Source organism: Microchirus variegatus (genome assembly GCF_963457635.1).
Source record: "Microchirus variegatus genome assembly, chromosome: 1".
Taxonomy (NCBI): Eukaryota; Metazoa; Chordata; class Actinopteri; order Pleuronectiformes; family Soleidae; genus Microchirus; species Microchirus variegatus.
In genome coordinates this window covers 33,714,117-33,732,568 of record NC_139802.1, presented here as the reverse complement: position 1 = coordinate 33,732,568, position 18,452 = coordinate 33,714,117, and the positions used below count along the sequence as shown (strand labels likewise).

At 41.7% G+C, this 18,452-nt stretch overlaps 1 protein-coding gene across 1 annotated transcript; it reads right to left on the bottom strand.

Moving 5' to 3' along the window:
- Nucleotides 1-1,568: 1,568 nt before the first annotated feature.
- Nucleotides 1,569-7,310, bottom strand: LOC310937429 (uncharacterized protein; the record flags this gene model as incomplete). Its single annotated transcript, XM_083901702.1, has 22 exons — nucleotides 1,569-2,327; nucleotides 2,578-2,820; nucleotides 2,925-3,115; nucleotides 3,240-3,591; nucleotides 3,826-3,933; nucleotides 4,024-4,077; nucleotides 4,159-4,266; nucleotides 4,355-4,408; nucleotides 4,487-4,594; nucleotides 4,743-4,796; nucleotides 5,014-5,121; nucleotides 5,253-5,360; nucleotides 5,442-5,603; nucleotides 5,693-5,746; nucleotides 5,849-5,902; nucleotides 6,014-6,121; nucleotides 6,232-6,285; nucleotides 6,385-6,438; nucleotides 6,572-6,625; nucleotides 6,909-6,962; nucleotides 7,066-7,173; nucleotides 7,290-7,310. 22 exons carry the CDS (start codon nucleotides 7,308-7,310, stop codon nucleotides 2,181-2,183), a joined length of 2,358 nt encoding a protein of 785 aa, XP_083757828.1. The 3' UTR covers nucleotides 1,569-2,180.
- Nucleotides 7,311-18,452: the final 11,142 nt, after the last annotated feature.

The following is an 18,452-nucleotide window of genomic DNA, read 5'->3' as shown; positions in this document are numbered from 1 at the left end:
ATTGGTTTCCTTTTTCCCCCTAATTGGCATCTTTACCATCAGACAAATCTGCAGAGCAGAATGGGCTGGGTTTAATATCACAATTTTGAGTATCCACTGATGCTAATATCAGTCCAGTAGAGTCGCCTTACATCTTTGAGTGACCTTTCACATGCATGCACAAATACAGTTTTTCAATGGGGACGAAAACTATTTAAAAATGAAGAGCGTGCCTGGTTTTCCGGGCATGTCACACTATAATGAAAATATCTCAACTGTCTTAAATGCAGCAGGTGCTTTAAGCACATCTTATTATACACAGTCTAACAAAGTAATGTCAAACTGGTCTTTGTCCACTATTGTATTTGTTTTAAACAAACAAGTAAGTGTTTTGCTTTTATTTGAGTACATTTTTAGAACAGTCATTTTACTTGTACTTGGACAAATTAGTCCTACGTTTACTTGAGAAGAATATTTCAGTACTCTTTCCACCTTATACTGCCAGCCCATTTCTATTTTATTCCACTTCTGACAATTGCACTGATCATGCTGCTTCATTGACCTGTCCTTTTATTCTCTAAACTACTCATGTTGACTTTATCTACAACTTCTCAGAACATTTGCTCTATGTACCTTGACAGTGAAATTTTAGTCTAAAAACCTGCACTAAAACACTGATTTTCTGCTTTAAGTCGTTGAGGGTTTTTTGTGTGTGTTTTTCCTGAGCAGCTGTTAATACATCAAACTTAAGTTGTGCATATTCCAGGTCGAGATCACAATAAAAGTTCACCCCATGCTTTTACCTCTCTGACCATTTTTTTCCGTGTGCTGAAATGAAAATAGCAGCCCCGGCTAAAAATGACCACCTCAACAGATGTGGAAGCAAGGCCTGCGCTGTAGGAAACGGTGAGAGTGTCACGTCTTTCACTGAGCACTGAGAGGAGAGGTCGACCCAGAAACATGTGCTGCCTGAACTCTGACTCTTTCTCTTCCTGTAAGGGCGCCTTCTTGCTCTCTTTCACTCTGGTCTTTATTTTCTTTTCAGTTTTTTTTTTTTTGCTCGCTCACACACCCATATACACACTGGAACACGGGGTATAAGGGCATGGTTATTCACAAAGAAGTGTGGTGAAATTGCAAGAAATTAACATTTTATATGAAATGGTTGAAAAAAAGTTGTTTCAAACATAAGCTGGCACTATTCATTAACTATAAAGGGGGATTTCAGATGTCAGCTCATCTACAAGCACTGCAAAAACCTGATAATTAAACCCTGAGAGAAAACACTGACTTGTTTGTTTATAACCCCTGTTCACTGCTGTCTTTTATGCCTGAGAAACACCTGTTATCTCAGGTGAACGCTGTCAGTGTGATTTCTTTTTATGCTTGTTAGAAAAAGTAATGTCACCCCCTAGTGGTGAGGTGGTATTCTTTGTTTCATGTCCCCAATCCACATTCAGAAGCAAACTTTTGCTGCCCGTCGGTAAGTGCACAGTTGTTCCACAGAAAGACGTTTATTCCACAGTCAACAATAAAGATGTTTGTTTTTTTGTTGCAATTTACAGCCATACGTTGCATTTACACTCGAAAGTTTTACAATAAAAAAAAATACAAAAAACAAAGGTTTCATGTTGAAAGAGACGTTGTTCCTGCGCAGAGCTGAATAATTTAGGTTCAAGCACGATTTTCATTTATTTTATTCCATTAAAATTAACAACTACAGTCATTGATATATAATCTCTGCCCTGTCCAGACCTCTGTACTGTACATGCACTTACTGGAAAAAAAGTCATTGTTTATTTAATAAAATAAAGTAAATCTTCACTCCTAAGACATTATCCTCTGAATGAAGACATCATGTCTCTTTAACGTTTAATATGACTGGCTGTTTTTCCAGTTCATGCACGTTTACAGTCAATTCAAACCCCACTCTATTCCTTTCTTTTTTTCACCTCCACCCATCCATGTGCATTGTAAATTTACTGACAGGGTGAATAAATTACGTCAGCGTCCCACCTGTCCCACATGTGCAGAAACAGTAGGGACACTAGTGGCCAGTATGTGGGCAATGCAGCCACATGTGAAGAAGCTTTATTGACTTGAATGCTCACACAAAGAGGAGTCCATGTTTATTAATTCCTGGTGACGATGTTTCTCCTCTACAAAGGGCCATTTAAGAGCATCGGGATGTTTATTTTGTTTTATGAGAAGCACACAGGGCCGATGTCCACGCCAAACTCCTGCTCAGGCTGTCCAATGTCCATCGGGGCCAAGTCCACAATGGGCAGCCTCGTTGAAGTTTGAGTCCTGTACTCGATCACTGTCTTGCCCCAGTTTCCATTTGGTTGCTTCAAGGACAGAAGGAGACAAAGTATGGAGTCAAAAATCACAAATATGATGTTCTTCATCTATTTGCCTCAAGACCTCATGATATCCTCCACACCATCTACACAAAATGATCACTTTTAAGATTTCGATATTAGGTGCTCAGAAGCCTGAAATATGTTAGCCACTAGGAGGTAGAATCCTAAAATGCACCTGTTACAACAGAGGGATTAAGGAAAATTGGAGTAAAGATTAAAGTTTCTGTCAACGTACCAAGCAGCCATCCTCAATGACAGAGTATCGCAGGCGGTTGTTGCCCTGTGCTCTCAGTTCCTGGCCGTTGGCGCCTTTGAGCACCAGAGCCTTTTTCAGGTTGCCGCTCTTTGCGTCCTTATAGGCCACACTATTTCTGCAGTGGTATGTAACGTTCTGGTGCGATTCCTTGGACAAAAGCTGCAGCAGCTTGATCTGAACAGCCACTGCATTAGGTTGCTCCTCCTTATTCCCGTAGAGGAACTGAAATCAGATGTCGATTTGACACAATTATTAGACACAAAATCGAAACCCTCATCAATTATGTTATAAGTGAAAGCATCACATCCAAGCTCTTGGTTTCTTACTTTAGTTCCAGCATTCATGTTGGCTCCAAACCAGACGGGTTTGTTGGCAGTGGGAATGGATTTTGTCCACCACTTTTTGAGGGGAATGTTTGCAGGATTGGCAGAGATGCATGTTTCACCGTTGTCCATATTACAGAAGACCCTGATGGAATCTTTGGTACTACCTTGATTTGGATCGATCCAGTAATTACCTGTAACAGAAGTACAAGGAAATTGATTCAAAGGAGTTAGATCACCACTGTGCATGTGTGATACCTGTGTAAATACACATGAAGGAGAGATAAAGGTACATAATAACAAGGAAAAACTGCTCACCGCTCTTTTTCTGGGGGTAACACTGCTTGATGTCCTGGCAGGTTTTGGCAGGGTTCATCTTGCTGCCGTCAGGACTGCGCAGGTTCTGCAAATGTCCACTCAGGGTCTTGAGCGTGGCCTGGACACCGGTGTCTGCACGGAGGATGTTCTTATTGGGAAGGGCTTCGTCTTTGTTGAACTCCGGAAGTGGAGGAGCAGCGGCTGCCACGTCGTCCTCAACAAATTCCTCAGCATGTGGCACAAAGCCATTCATGTCATAATCCTCTGGGGCAGCAAAGAGGTCTCCCATCACTGCAATGGGAGGTCCAGGGGGGCCTGGAAGGCCAGGAGGTCCAGTTTCACCAGATGGACCCTGTCAAATAAATGACAAACTGATTCATTTTTGTTGTGCTATTTTGCAAGCTCATTGACAAAAACAACCATTTAAAACGTTTGTCTAGATCAAGATATTTGTCTGATATGGTTATTATGAGTCTACTCAAATCTATAAGGTTCAAAAAGGTTCTGAAAATGTTGTTTCCATGAGTCATCTGGTTGTAAACTAACTCCCATTTTGACGCCTCAGATTTGAAACCAGAAGTGTCACCTGTGTTCCAAGTTCCCCGCTGGCTCCTCTGCTTCCAGGAGCACCCATCGGTCCAGACTGGCCAATGTTTCCTTCTTTTCCTGGAGGACCTGAAACTCCCGGAGGACCCTAAATAGATAAGGGTAAATATAAAACTGTAAATATGTATATTATACCATGTATCTTGAACTAGTCTGTGAATTGAGATCATGAACATACCCTTGGTCCTGCTGGTCCAACGATACCAATAGCTCCTGGGTCACCTGTGGCACCCTAAAAAAAGATCTGTGAGTTTAGCTGTTTTTGTATCATTTGATGAACAATCCAAGAATGACAGACAGATTGATAGCTTACTGTGATTCCAGGGAGGCCATCGAGACCGGTGAAACCTCTGTGACCTTTCTGACCCCTCTCTCCTTGGTCTCCAGCAGTCCCCTTCTCTCCTTGAGGTCCTTGAGGTCCCTAGAAGCAGACACAGTAGACGGTATTTGGACCTTGTTGCTTTTGTTGACTTCAAATAGCGAAATCGGGTGGAAAAAAATATATTTACCACTTTCCCCCGTACTCCTGGTTGTCCTGCTGCTCCAGCACCACCGTTGGCACCCTAAACTCAAAACAAGTGGCATGAGTGATATGTGGCTAACAGATGTATTATGCAGTAGTTACTCTTTTTGAAACTCACAGCTTCGCCAATTAGTCCAGGACCGCCGGTGAGTCCCACTGGACCCTCAGTTCCAGGAGAACCTGCAGCACCGGCCAGACCCTCAGGACCAGCATCTCCCCTGTCACCCTGGAAACACACACACATATACACACACACACACACACACACACACACACACACACAAAGTGATTGCAGCAATGTGTTATAGTATGTGTATAATGTATAATGTTTTGAGTTTAATACCAAATATGATGTATCTTCTTTTTAATCTTACCCTTTGTCCTAGGAGACCATCTTTCCCAGGAGAACCCTCTGCTCCAACAATACCCTAAATAATAAATAAAAATGAAATTAATACAAAAATGAATTTGTCAATCGTCTCCCAAAGAGGTTTGAAGTTCGAACTGAAGAAACCTCTTGGATAAGAGTAAACTCAAGCAAGTACAGTTTCTTTTTTACACTCCTGAAGATGCAATTACCTGAATGACTGAGAACCTTCACAGATATCACCTTAGCACCTACAATAAAAGCTGTATAGGACAAACCTCTGGGCCGGGGTCTCCTCTTGGTCCAGTGGCTCCTGGTAACCCAACACCACCAGCAGGCCCGACGCCTCCCTGTGTTCCAGAGGTTCCAGGTTTCCCTGGTTGACCCTAAAGAACAGGTGACGTTTAAAAAGTGATTCAGAGGTCCGGTTATCATACAATCCCCACAAGACAAGTCTATCTGTAAAGTAGGAGATTTAAAATGTAATGTCGCCTTCATAAGCAGCAGGATTACATACCCCTGGACCTGGCAGTCCCAGCAAGCCTCTCTCTCCTCTGAGTCCAGGCTGACCCACAATACCTCGCTGTCCTGCAGTACCAGCTGGTCCTGGAGGCCCATCAGGCCCCTGTCAGACAAACACAAGAATGGGGATTCAGTTGAACCATTCAATCTGAATGGTTATCTGAAGTTCGAAAATCTCTCTGACCGGAGGACCATCCTCTCCGGAGTCTCCCTTCTCGCCAGGGGTGCCCGTTAATCCCGAGGGTCCCCTCTCTCCTTGACGTCCCACAGCTCCGTTCTCTCCTTGAATCCCAGACGGGCCCTGCTTTCCTGTATCACCTATGGGTCCATCTGCCCCAACAGCACCCTGAAGAAAATGCACACAATCTCCAAATTTATCTAAATTTTATGCATGCTCAGTGGTGAAACTCATTGAATGCAACGAGATGTACTCACAGGAGAACCAGCAGGGCCAACTCCACCAGACAGCCCAGGGAAACCAGCAGATCCCTGTGAGAAGAGACACACTTTCAACAACTTGAATATACTTGTTGAGGTGTAACACACTAAAAGCATGGGACTTTGACACCACAAAGGCTTTGAACGTCTCACCGATTGACCCTGTGTTCCTCTAGCACCTTTGAGTCCAGTTACACCAACAGGTCCCTAATATAAACCACACACAATCATTATTATTATCGTGTTATTATTTATAGTGTTTTAAGCCTACACAAGCTTTCTACCATCACATGATTTCGAGGTGTGTCTAATATATACCTGTAATCCGGGTTTTCCAGCTGTCCCCTGTGCTCCAGGTGGTCCTATTTCTCCCTTCAGACCTGCCTCACCTGTTTCACCTTTGACTCCAGGCTGACCATCGAGACCCTGGAGCAGAACATGCATTATGTTATATCACGTGCCCCTGTAATTCATGTTACTCTCTGAAAGTGAACATGCCCTTCGCTAAGTTTCTTCAGTCTTCAGTGACCACTTACAGGAGATCCAGGGAATCCAACAGCACCAGTTGGACCAGGCTCACCAGTAGAACCCTGTAACGTCATCGACAGACAAATAATCGTCAGGAAAAACTATGACAACTTCCTGTCAATTTTGTAATTGCAATTGGAAAAGACGGCATTTTTACTGACAGCAATTCCTCGAGATCCTCTGCGTCCCGTAGGGCCTGGTGGGCCTGATTCACCCTGAAATGAAAGAACAGTAAAGTCTAACGTGCGTCTATCCCATTCACACTTTTCCAGGCTTACATTTCAAGCTCAAAGTTCTTATTTCTGTACGTGTGCTTGTATTTTTTTCAGAAACTTAACCGTAACTCACCTTATCTCCATTGGGTCCACCAGAACCAACAGGTCCAACAGAGCCAGGAAGTCCCTTTTAATGAAGCCAACAAATATGATTAACCATATTTCTATTATATGTTGTTTACAAGTTATTACGCTATTATTTTACTGGTCTGGCACACTTGAGATAAAATTGTGCTCCATGTGGCCCCTGAACTAAAATGGGTGTGACACCCCGTGCTGTTTTTTTGTTTCAGCACTCCATTCTACTCATTGAGTCCAGTCTGTTATTGCAAATAACTGTTGCTGTTTGTTAGGCTGTTTAGGCCCTCCTGTTTACCACTTATATCAGTCCTCATGTTGACACAACTTACCCGAGCACCATCAGCTCCGGCTTTACCCTCTGGTCCTTTGTCTCCAACAGAACCCTGTTAGGAACAAAGTATTTCTGATGACAGTTGCAGATATTTTGAGCTCCTCTGGATCATGGTTCCTCCATTTCTTTTACAAATGATATAATCCTTAACTTACAGAGTCTCCCTTTGGGCCTGAAGTTCCCGTTATGCCCCTCTCCCCTGGCATCCCCTGAAGTCCTGGACCACCTGGCTCACCAACACCACCCGTTGGTCCAGCACTACCCTAAAATACACAGATAAGTACAATGGATCTGCATGGAACCACTTTAAAATCTTGCTGATAGTTTTCCTACAGTTACGATACCTTTGGTCCATCTGGTCCTGGTCCACCTGGACTACCTTTGGGTCCTTGCAGTCCATTGGGACCAACATCACCCCTTTCTCCAGGAGAGCCTCTCTCCCCCTAAAAGTGAATACATGAAATAAAGGCAGGCATCATCATCATCACCTTATTGTTTTAAAAAGTAAAAAGAAGGAGGAAGATTCAATCATGTGACTCAAGGACCTACCCGTGGACCAGTACCTCCAACAGTCCCTGCCTCTCCAGCGAGACCCTGACAACATATTACATATATATTATATATTATACTTGACACAACAGAATATGGGACAACGTTATATGAGTTGTTAGTTTGGTCTTTTTTTGTATTGCACCTCATTGCCTGGTTTTCCTGACTCTCCAGGTGGGCCTGACGTTCCGGGCAAACCCTAAAACACACCAACCCACGTTTGTAACGGCAATACATGAAGAGTATAACGCGTTATCAAGATTTTTTTGAAAATAATAATTAAAGGGTAGGATTTACCTGGAAACCATTCATTCCCTGTGGCCCCTGCTCTCCTCTTTTTCCTGCAGAACCCTGGGGAAAAAATCTGATTTAATATTCCTCAAACATAATGGTATTAGATAACTGATGATGTTATTAACAGAAGAGGGATACCCACAGCTGGACCAGTTGATCCAGCAGCACCTTCCTCTCCATCTTTTCCATTCAGTCCCTGGAAAACAGTTAAAAGTCCAAAATGTGTCAGTTTAAAAAAATAAATAAAAACATATAAAATCCACAATGAGATAAAACATTAATAAAAAATAGTTACCCTTGGACCTGGGGGTCCAGAACTTCCAGCCTCTCCGATCTTTCCAGCATCGCCCTAAACAGGTATTTGTTGTTGATATTTTCTTATCAAAATGTTTTATTATATTAGTCATATTTGTCAGACGGTTTGCCAAAGGCATTCATACTAACAGCAAAGCCTTTAGGTCCTGGCAGGCCCATTGGTCCAGAAGCACCTCTGGTTCCCGTTGAACCAGCTGAGCCTTGTTTGCCGTCCTCTCCTGCCAAGCCCTGAAAAGACAGAAAGAAAATTAAAATCATGCTTCAAACGTCCTGTGCTGAAGGCTTATCTGTGTGTTGATAGTGATAAAATGTTTAAATTTACGTACCCCAGGTCCTAGTTTCCCCTCTGCTCCTTGAGCACCGAGGGGTCCGGACAAACCCTGAGAAAAAAGGGTTAATTATGATATTAAATCTCCGAAGAAAAAACAAATAGTTTGGCATTGGGAATTTCGTTTGAAGTTTTAAAATAATTAATGGCAACATAGATGGATATTAATCTGAGTCTGAGTTACCCGAGCTCCTGTTAAACCTGACTCTCCAGGGCGTCCCACATCTCCAGATAAGCCTTTGGCACCACCTGACCCTTGCAGCCCACGTTCACCCACGGCTCCCTGTTCAGGAAAATAAAATCAGTCAGAGTCAAGAATTATCATCATTTATGGTGGTAGTTAAATCGTTTTTGGAACTATATCAGATGTGTTTTATATGACGTCAAATCACCTTTTGGCCTGGTAAACCATCTGCACCTGGGAAACCTCGATTTCCTGGAGCTCCCTACAACAAACAAAGGATCATTCTTAATAAATAAAATCTTCTTTCTTTGCGAAGATGTCACTAACACACTGAACCGTTATAGGATTGCTAGAATAGTTTTGTTTGGATGGAGTTAAAGTTGACTCACTGTCTCTCCTGAAGGTCCTAGAGGCCCAATGGTTCCGGCATCACCTCGTGGTCCACGCTTCCCGTCCTCTCCCATCGGACCTAATGGACCTGGAACACCATGGTCGCCCTATGGTTGCAACAGAAATCAATAACCAGTAACAATTATTCGAGCTGTCTCTTGACAAAAATGAGTCAACTGTCGGTTAACCAGTACAAAAAAAACTTCACTAACTCTTTCTCCCTTGAATCCAGCTTCTCCTTTGTATCCAGGCACTCCTACATCGCCCTTGAAGAACAAATCGAAACATTAAAACTCACAGTGAACGTGTACTAAATTTCAGTGAAATAACTGTGAGAAAATTTTTTTTTTACTAAGAATTGTCACAATGAAATGAGAGCTCATACCAGTTGGCCCTTTGGTCCATGTGCTCCTGTGGTTCCCTGGGGACCAGGGGCACCTATCGGACCTTGCACACCTGCTGGACCTTGAACACCTGCCAGACCCTGAGGATGAGGACAAGCACGCAGTCACAGGGTTAGTGATAGGTGAAAACAACCAAATTCCCCCAAAATAGTGAAAGGGACTGTTTTGAAAGAACATTCTGTTGGTGCCTTCCATTTGTCGTGGGATTCCAAGATGGCTGCCAACACACAAACACTACCCTCAATAGCACCTATGTCGTACTTTATGTTGTACACATAATTACTGTTCAAATTTTAATCATGAACATGTTGCGATGCTGTTTGTGTAAAATACCATGAAGAGCATTGTAATTGATTGGTATTTCCAGGCCCGCTGACAGTAAGTCAGGTCTGATAGTATTGCTTGACAGAGCCTGCTTTCAGATGAAGGTAGAATGTGAAAAAATCACACTGCAGCTTTAATAATCCATGTTTTATGCTAATGTTTTCCAAACTTTTCATACCCCCACGTTTTAAAGATGACATGTTATTTTCAAAACTCACTGCTTGTCCACGTGCACCTGGACCTCCATCAGTTCCTGCTGCACCCTGTTATAAAGCAAAACATGAAATAATAATCATATTTAGCTCAAATGCCAAAACAAGTCTGAGACAGATTTATGATTTATGAACTCACCTGCTGTCCTGTTGCTCCAGCTGGTCCTACATGTCCTGAATCCCCTCTGGCTCCCTGTTGTCCTGGACTTCCTCTCACCCCAGTTGGCCCTGCCTCACCCTGCAGAGAACATACTCAGGCTGAATTCAAGGTCAAATCGAGGTCAAATCATCACAAGTTATAAAGCGTTAATAGCATCTTATTTCTGTCATAATCACCAAGTAATGACTTGGTGACTTCTTACCTTCATTCCTGGGTTACCAGGAAATCCTGATATACCAGGGATTCCAATGGGACCCTGTAATTAGAGAAAGAAAGCATATGTACATTTGCAGCCCATAGCTCAGTTCCTGTGTTCTATCATTTGTGCGATTTAGACTCAATCTAATATACAGAGTTTATAAATCACACTTACCAGAGGACCAGGTTTGCCAGCATCACCAGGTGTGCCACGTTTTCCCTACAAGAACAAGAGAAAGAAATAATAACTCAGTCGTGCAACATTATTTTTCTTTCCTTTTTTCAAATGGACCATGCTCCATAGATGATGTTTATTTTTTACCACAGGTCCAGTTGCGCCGCCTCTGCCTCGTTCTCCCTGCAGACCAGGTGGCCCCTGAAACAGACGACTGGCTCAGTATCTGAGTCTGTATCAAAAAAACACTGTACATTTAAACCTGACAGGTTTTTTTTCGGTTGCCTACCTGTGGACCAGGAGCACCCATGGCACCACCACCTCCTGAAGCACCCTGGAAAAACACAACAGCAGGTTTGAAATTAACACACCTGTATATTTTGATCTGTAAATTATGTTATTTTTGAACATTTGTTTGAACTTATGTTCTAAGTTTCATGAAATTACGATGTAACTGAGATGCACATGAAGTGACGTTTTCATACCTTGGTTCCAACGGATCCAGTCTCCCCTTTCAACCCAGGAGGACCAGAATTCCCCTGTTGAAAAATTTTAAATTCCCAATTTAGTCCAGTTGCTGATATTACTATAATTAATGAGTGCAGGCTGATTTGAAGTACACATAACTGACCTTGTGTCCTTTTAGACCTGGAAGACCAGGTAGTCCTGGGAATCCTCTGGCACCCTGAAGTAATTAAGCAATTCAATACATTTTTGTTATTAATAAGTTATTTAAATGTTTTCAATATACAGTATATATACTTACTTATATATTATATATATATATATATGGAAATACATCCTTTGTATCACTGGTTTATAATACATTATGTTATTATGATTGATGTATTGGATTGAATGCTGGGAAATAAATAGTTACCACAGATCCTGCGAATCCTGGTTCTCCTGTAGCGCCTGCAGGTCCAGATTCTCCCTGAGTGGAAAAATTAAAGTAGTTGTACCAATAATAATATCAGTACTGAGAAAAATTGTGTCGATAATGGCATCCTCTTAATCTCCTCCCCCTCTCGACCTGACTCCTCCCTCTCTCCTTCCCTGACTCCTCTCCATAATAATAATAATTATAACACTCTTCATGGATTTTTGAGTGCTTGACTCACGTCATGTCCAGGTTTTCCTGGTTGCCCGTCAGGTCCTCGATGACCCGGTTCTCCCTGCGGACAAACACAAGTAACTGTTGCAGTTCTTTTTAAATAAAATAAAATAAATAAAATCACATGGTTGGTATGAGCACGCAATTGATGTTTTCCTACCATTTGTCCTGGTTCTCCAACATCTCCTGGAATTCCCTGACCACCAGTTGGACCCTAAACAAGAAGAATGATATAGAGGCTATAAATAACATATGAAATGAAGTCAAACTGAATATGATGGTTTATTGGCAGACTTTAAAAGTGCATTATGTAATAAATCTAAATCAACTGGCCATTAAATCCTCCTAATATGTCACAGAGACTCAGGAATAATATTCAAACTCACCAACAGTACAGCCAAAATATTTGAATTAAAAAAAATATTTTGCAGACTGCAAATCATGTTTATGTTTTGGCATGTGGCGCTACCTACCGCCATCTACCAATCATTGCAGTCAGTAGAGTCTCAGCTGCCGAGCAACCACGGGTTGCCAGTTACGTCAGAAAACGAAACCTAAAAGACCTCAGTATTTTGAATTGAACTGTTTTGGCCACATTCTTACATATGGCACCTTTAAATATACAGTACATCCCATGTATGAGCTTAAAATTTAAAATAAAGAAAAATAGTTTTGTTTTTGTAGCCTTAGATCTGGGTTTCACTCTCCTGGTCCTGGAGAGCCACTGATCTGTATGTTTTAGATGTTTCCCTGCTTCAACACACCTCAATTTACAATTTCAATGAAAGGGTTGAGTGGTGTAATTTGACCACTAGATGTCACTATGTAACAAGACATTAAAGGCCCATGCTACAGGTTGGTCAGTCCAAGACCAACTCATGTACAGTTATTATGAACTTACTGGTGGTCCCGACTGCCCTGAAGGTCCTCGTGCTCCTGATTCTCCCTGAAACATGCATGATAAACACACAACTGTTTGAATGTATCACAAAAACAAACATATTCATTTAATAAAATAAATGTTATGTAACTCTGCGTCACTCACCCTGGTTCCTGACACCATGCCAGCCAGACTAGACTTCTCATTGAAGCCTAAAGCCATTTGTGACGCTAGGTTTCCCTGTTGAGTAGATATTCATTCAAAAATACATTATTACATTTGTCATAGGAGTAATTTAATAAAATACAAATCAGCAGTGTGAGAAAAACTCACCCCAGGGGGTGCCACCTGGCCTGGGGGTCCTGCTTGACCTGGATTTCCTGGAATACCAGGCTCTCCGTCATATCCCGGAGGCCCCTGGAATCCCTATATGTTGTAAGGAAACATCAACAATGAAGCAATGTTGTACACAAATTCTATCATTATTAAACATGTGATTGTCCATATTTAATTTGTCCATAATTAATTTGACAGTTAATCACAGTTTATCTTTTCTAAAATCCCATTTCCAAACAATAACAAATATTCTCCTGACGCTAACATTACAGAGTAATATTTAACATACTAACACTTGTGCAGTGACATAAGTACTTCAGAATATGTTCTGCATCTATTACCACAAGGTGGAAACAGCAGCATTTGCAGAGGGGATGACACTTATGAGGTATATTGAATGCATCTTGTAGCTGTTCCTCTTACCTAAACATGCAGTGGAGCCACATAATACTCACTAGATCTCATGTGCTGTAGTTTGTTTTTATTTTCCTGGGCAACATTTCACAATCCAAAATCATGTCTGAAGTAAAAATGCCATGCTGGTTTTGCTGGAAAACTAATTTGAAAAATAAATAAAAAATAAAATTGTCCCTCAAACTTACCCGTCTGCCTTTAAAGCCTCTTGGCCCAGTGGGACCCTGACCTCCCGGAGGACCCTGAACCACAAACATCAACCATAAGCACAGGTATAATATTATTTTCAAATGATTTAACCATGAAATGATATGACATAACACACCGTATACACATTTTTCTGTATGAACAATTTATGAGCAGGCATATAATCTGCCTGCACAAAGGCCATAATTACAGTCTGTGTCTCTGCTTGATCAACACATCACACAACTGCCAACTATCATATTCTGTAGCATGTAATTAAAACACTGTTTGACTCAGGACCGTGTGACATTTTTGCACCCTCTAGTGTCAAATGCAGTGCATTGAAATCAAAACTAAAAATGTGCTGGTGGATCACACACCTTATTTTCCAAAATACACAGTTTAAAATTGCTCATTGCTATACACAGCAACAACAACAAAAAAAACAGCAAGAAGACCAGAAAAACCCACCGATGGTCCTTGAGCTCCAGGGTGCCCGACCACCTAAAAAATAAAAAATAATTAAAGAAAAACAAAGTGAAAAAAACTATAAATTAAAACAAACACTGATAACTGATAACTTACATATGGAATATCTCCCGGTTCGCCTTTCTGTCCCTAAAAAGACATTAAGTAAACTTTTAAGTTTCAGTCATTAGAACGATTATTTATACTTTTTTTAAATATATATTTTTTGTGAATTAAGTGTAATTACCTTGAAGCCCATTATTTCTTTAATGAAAGAAGAAAGTTACCATTAACCCAGAGTATTCATGTAATTTTGTGTTTTTGTACAGCTCTTAACTACCACATTGTAAAAAGTATTGTAACAACAGCAACTGAACTATTAAATCAAAAATAATACATATTTAAAGGGTTCGATCAGGATAGCATCTCACCAATCATTCTGGTTGCACTGGCGAAGCTGTCACACACGGGGCAGCACTCTCCCTCAGGGGTCGTGACCTTCTGGCAATTTGACAGAACTTCGCACTTCACCTCGTCACAGATGGTGACGCCATTGTCACAGACACAGACACGACAGGGCTCTGGTTTCCAGATGTCATTGTGCTGGTGGACCTCCTCCTCCACGGTGCAGCTTTCCCCATTACTTTCATCTGCAGCTGCGACAGAAACAAGCAGGTAGGCTACAGCATTTTCATCGCGACTCAAAACGCCAATAAAGTGGCGGAGATAACACTTACCTGGTGTGGCGTCAGTGCTGGGAGTGGATGACGAGGCCGCGGTCAAACACACGGGGCAGCACTCGTCGTCTGGGGTCACGGTTTTCTGACAGTCACCGAGGTCCTCGCAAATCACCTCCTCACATACGGCGGTCCCCATGTCACACACGCAGATCCGACAAGGCTCCGGGTTCCACATGTCGTTGTTGGCGTAGACTTTTCCTTTTTCTGTGCAGGTTTCTTCAGTGAAAACAAAACAGCGAATTCACTTAGTTAATGGGTTTTGGTGAGAAATTGCCACTTTCATGTCGTGTCTGGGCACCATCTTTGAAGCTACAAGTGAGGCCGGTTAGCTTAGCATAGCATAACATAACGGGTAACGTTCGGCAGTTTGTGCGCCTAAAGCTTAGCGATAGAGGCTGCTATTGGAGGTTAGCAGAGCAGTACCTGTCATGGCTGACTAAGTAGCACAAGTTGCTAATGTTGCTAAAGTTAATTGACGTGTTTCCACATTTGTTTGGTGCTTTTTGTCGTCCAGTAAAAAAAGGGAGAACAACTTTGTCCGAGAGCTTGGAGTGTTTGAACTGACCACATACGACTTAAAGATGATTGTGTTGGCTAACGTCTTGAAAGTTGAACACTTTGTCAACTTTAAACACTTTTAAAGTAAGCTAACTGGAGGTACTGACTCAGTTTGGCAACACTTTCCATTCAAAGTGAATGAGAAGGGATTTGGTTGACGGCATAAACAGCTATTTATGTGTAAATTAAACAGCTTCAGATGAACATGATATAAGTGGAGCTTGACGAGCTATTTTCCCCATGCTAAGCTAACTGGTCGCCACAAGTATAGCTTCATATTTGGTGTCTCTAACTTGCATGCTTCATGAAATGTCAAACTTTTCCCTTACATCTTGAATGCTAACATGCGCAACACCTTCACAAAAAGGTAATAAAAAACCTCTGTGTTTCAAAGCCCTATGTTTTTTATGACTATTAAAATGACTATTATTATCATGTTTTTTTCACATAGGAGCTTTAAAACAGTAAACAACAAAATAAAGCAACTTGCAGTGCAAAGACCAATAAAAGTGCAATCATCATCATCATCATCATCATCATCATTAAAAATGCATATTAAGTGAAATGATCAACGCACAATTTCTCAGAGAATAAGGTGAAGGAGCAGTAAAGATCCAAGGAGGCAGTAATGCAACATTACATTACAGATGCCAACTGAAAACACCAAAGAAAAAGCAGAGTAGACACTTTATTTGCTTAATAAGTTACTTGCCCAACCTCATTTATGTGACAGTAAAAGTGGCAGCACAAAAGTTGGTTGAGAAGTGAACTTGCACTATGATTTATATTCAAAACAACATTTTGAATGTTGGAATGGAGCCTGAAGACGAATGTTTCAGGCTTAGACAAACGATAAAACCGAGCACCAGCAGTTGATGGGAAGCTTGACCGACTGCTGAGGTTGAATGGAAAAGTCACTTAAACCCAACATGCAACCACAGGAAACCTGCAGGTGACAAACGACCTCTGGGCTTTTGGTTTACCAGCTGGAATTTTTGGGCGCTGTGCCGCAGCGGAGCACACGGGGCAGCACTCGCCCTCTGGGATCACTGTGGTCCGGCAGTCACCTATGTCCTCGCACACCACGTCCTCACAAACCACTGTCCCAGTATCACATATACAGACGCGACATGGTTCTGGGTGCCATATCTCATTGTTGGAGTAGACGTTGCTGTCTTCTGTGCAGGAATCTTTATGAGAAAGAGGTTAATTAGACTCAAAAACCCTGGATTACAATAGCTTAGCTGTAGCATACAGTTCTGTTCATCCTGCAACTTTTTGCTTTTAGATTGTTTCTAAAAGCTGATAAGATGACCAAGTATAATTCCATGTCTTTTTTGCAAGATATATCGGAGATACTTTGAGACAAAAATTACTTCTTGTTCCTAAATGACGGAAATCTGACTTCTTGGATGTCTAATCCCATAATTGATGCATTTGTAAATTACTTTCACACTTCACTGTGTGGGTTTGTCAGTTCATGATTTTACAGCAATTTGTCAAATTTAGCCCACAATGACTCTTTTATTCTCATACAGGATCTATAGTTCTACAGAGGCGGCCATTTTGGACCATCATTGTTTTTACAACAACCCACAATGGACAAACCTACACACTTGGAAGAGAAGTTTCTGGGCCCAGAAGAGTTATATTTGGGCTAACAATTATGGGTCCTCAGAAGGTTGGTACATTGGTGTTTACCAGGTACCCTGGAAAGGGTATGGGGTCAAAAGTGGGCAAATGCAATGCAGGTCCCATATGGTTTTAGTAACATGGAAAGCATGGACAAACCCTGCGGGACCGATATTGCCAACAACAACACCCCTGTTGTGACAACACTGCAGAAATTAATTAATGAAAATTACTGATTCAAAAGAAAAGTGAAGGAACAGATGGATCTTTGGTGGTAGGGTTCGGGTTATGACAAACAAAATGCAAATAAGATGATGTGAATTGAGAGAAAAGCTGACTAAATGCAGATCGAGACCGAGCGCCGGAAATTGTCATCATCATACGATATGTGCACAAAAATCCACATGAACAAAAGTCCATTCTTCCTCTTCTTCCAAACATGACGTATAAACGGTGCTTAAATATTATTACCAGTTTTATTGTCCGTGCTAGCAGAAGGAGGAGGTGGTGGTGGTGGTGATGCTGCTGCTGTGGAGCACACGGGGCAACACTCGCCCTCAGGGGCCTCAGTTGTTGGGCAGGGCCCCAGCTCTTCACACACCACTTCCTCACACACCACAGTCCCTGTGTCGCACATGCAGATTCGACACGGCTCTGGACTCCAAATCTGATAGTTGGAGTAGGTCTTGCCATTTTCTGTGCAGGCATCTTCATGAAACAGAACAGCAACAGAGTCTGCGTGAGCCACTCCTCAGCCGTCTTACATTATTCTGTATATATACTGCGTTCAACCGTACAGCCAGAGAAAAAGATCACAATTATCTCTTCATTCTTCCTACATAAATGCTGGGATGGCTTGCAAAAACAAGCATTTGCCACCATTTCCTCTGTTTGCATGTATTCTAACACAGAAATAGCCTAAACCTCAAGTCAGCATCTATACTCAAAACTGTTCTCAAGTTTTATTTCTGTCGGCCTCAAAACTACTAACTCTCTCTCTATATATTTAGAGTTTTTTATATAGAATATACATTTTCCATTTTTTCCCTCACTTCCTTTCCTCACTTCTTCACTTCCTCACTACTGTTTTAATACTGGGTTTCCTTGCTGCGTTTTTATTGTACAAAGTAGGGATGCACTTAATAGTGATATTAACGGCGTATTATTCGAGTAACACTTTAGATTATGGAACTAGGTGCTTACTAACATGCATATAAGTAGCATACTAGCTCTTTATTGGTAAATATAAAGCACGATTACACCTTATGTTGGAAAAATCTTAATTCATGTCGTAATAGACGTAGAATAAGGTTATGTAGAATAAGGTGCTAATACGTGCTTAATGATTACTAATAAAGGGTTAGTATGCTACTTTGTTAGTAAGCAAGTGAATATGTGTTCCCTAATCTAAAGTGTCTTTAGATTATCGGATATCGTCAAACAAGGTAAGATCTGTTGATATGACTAATGATTAAAATGGTAGACCCCTACAGCGATTCTTTTTTTGGAGCTGACAAAGGAAAGGAACAGCAGTTTTACCTGCGTCAGTGTCTGCACCATGAGCTGGCGCCGCCGCAGTGGAGCACACGGGGCAGCACTCGCCCTCAGGAACCACAGCTGTCTGGCAGCCACTGAGCTCCTCGCACACCTCGTCCTCACACACCACGGTGCCCGCGTCGCA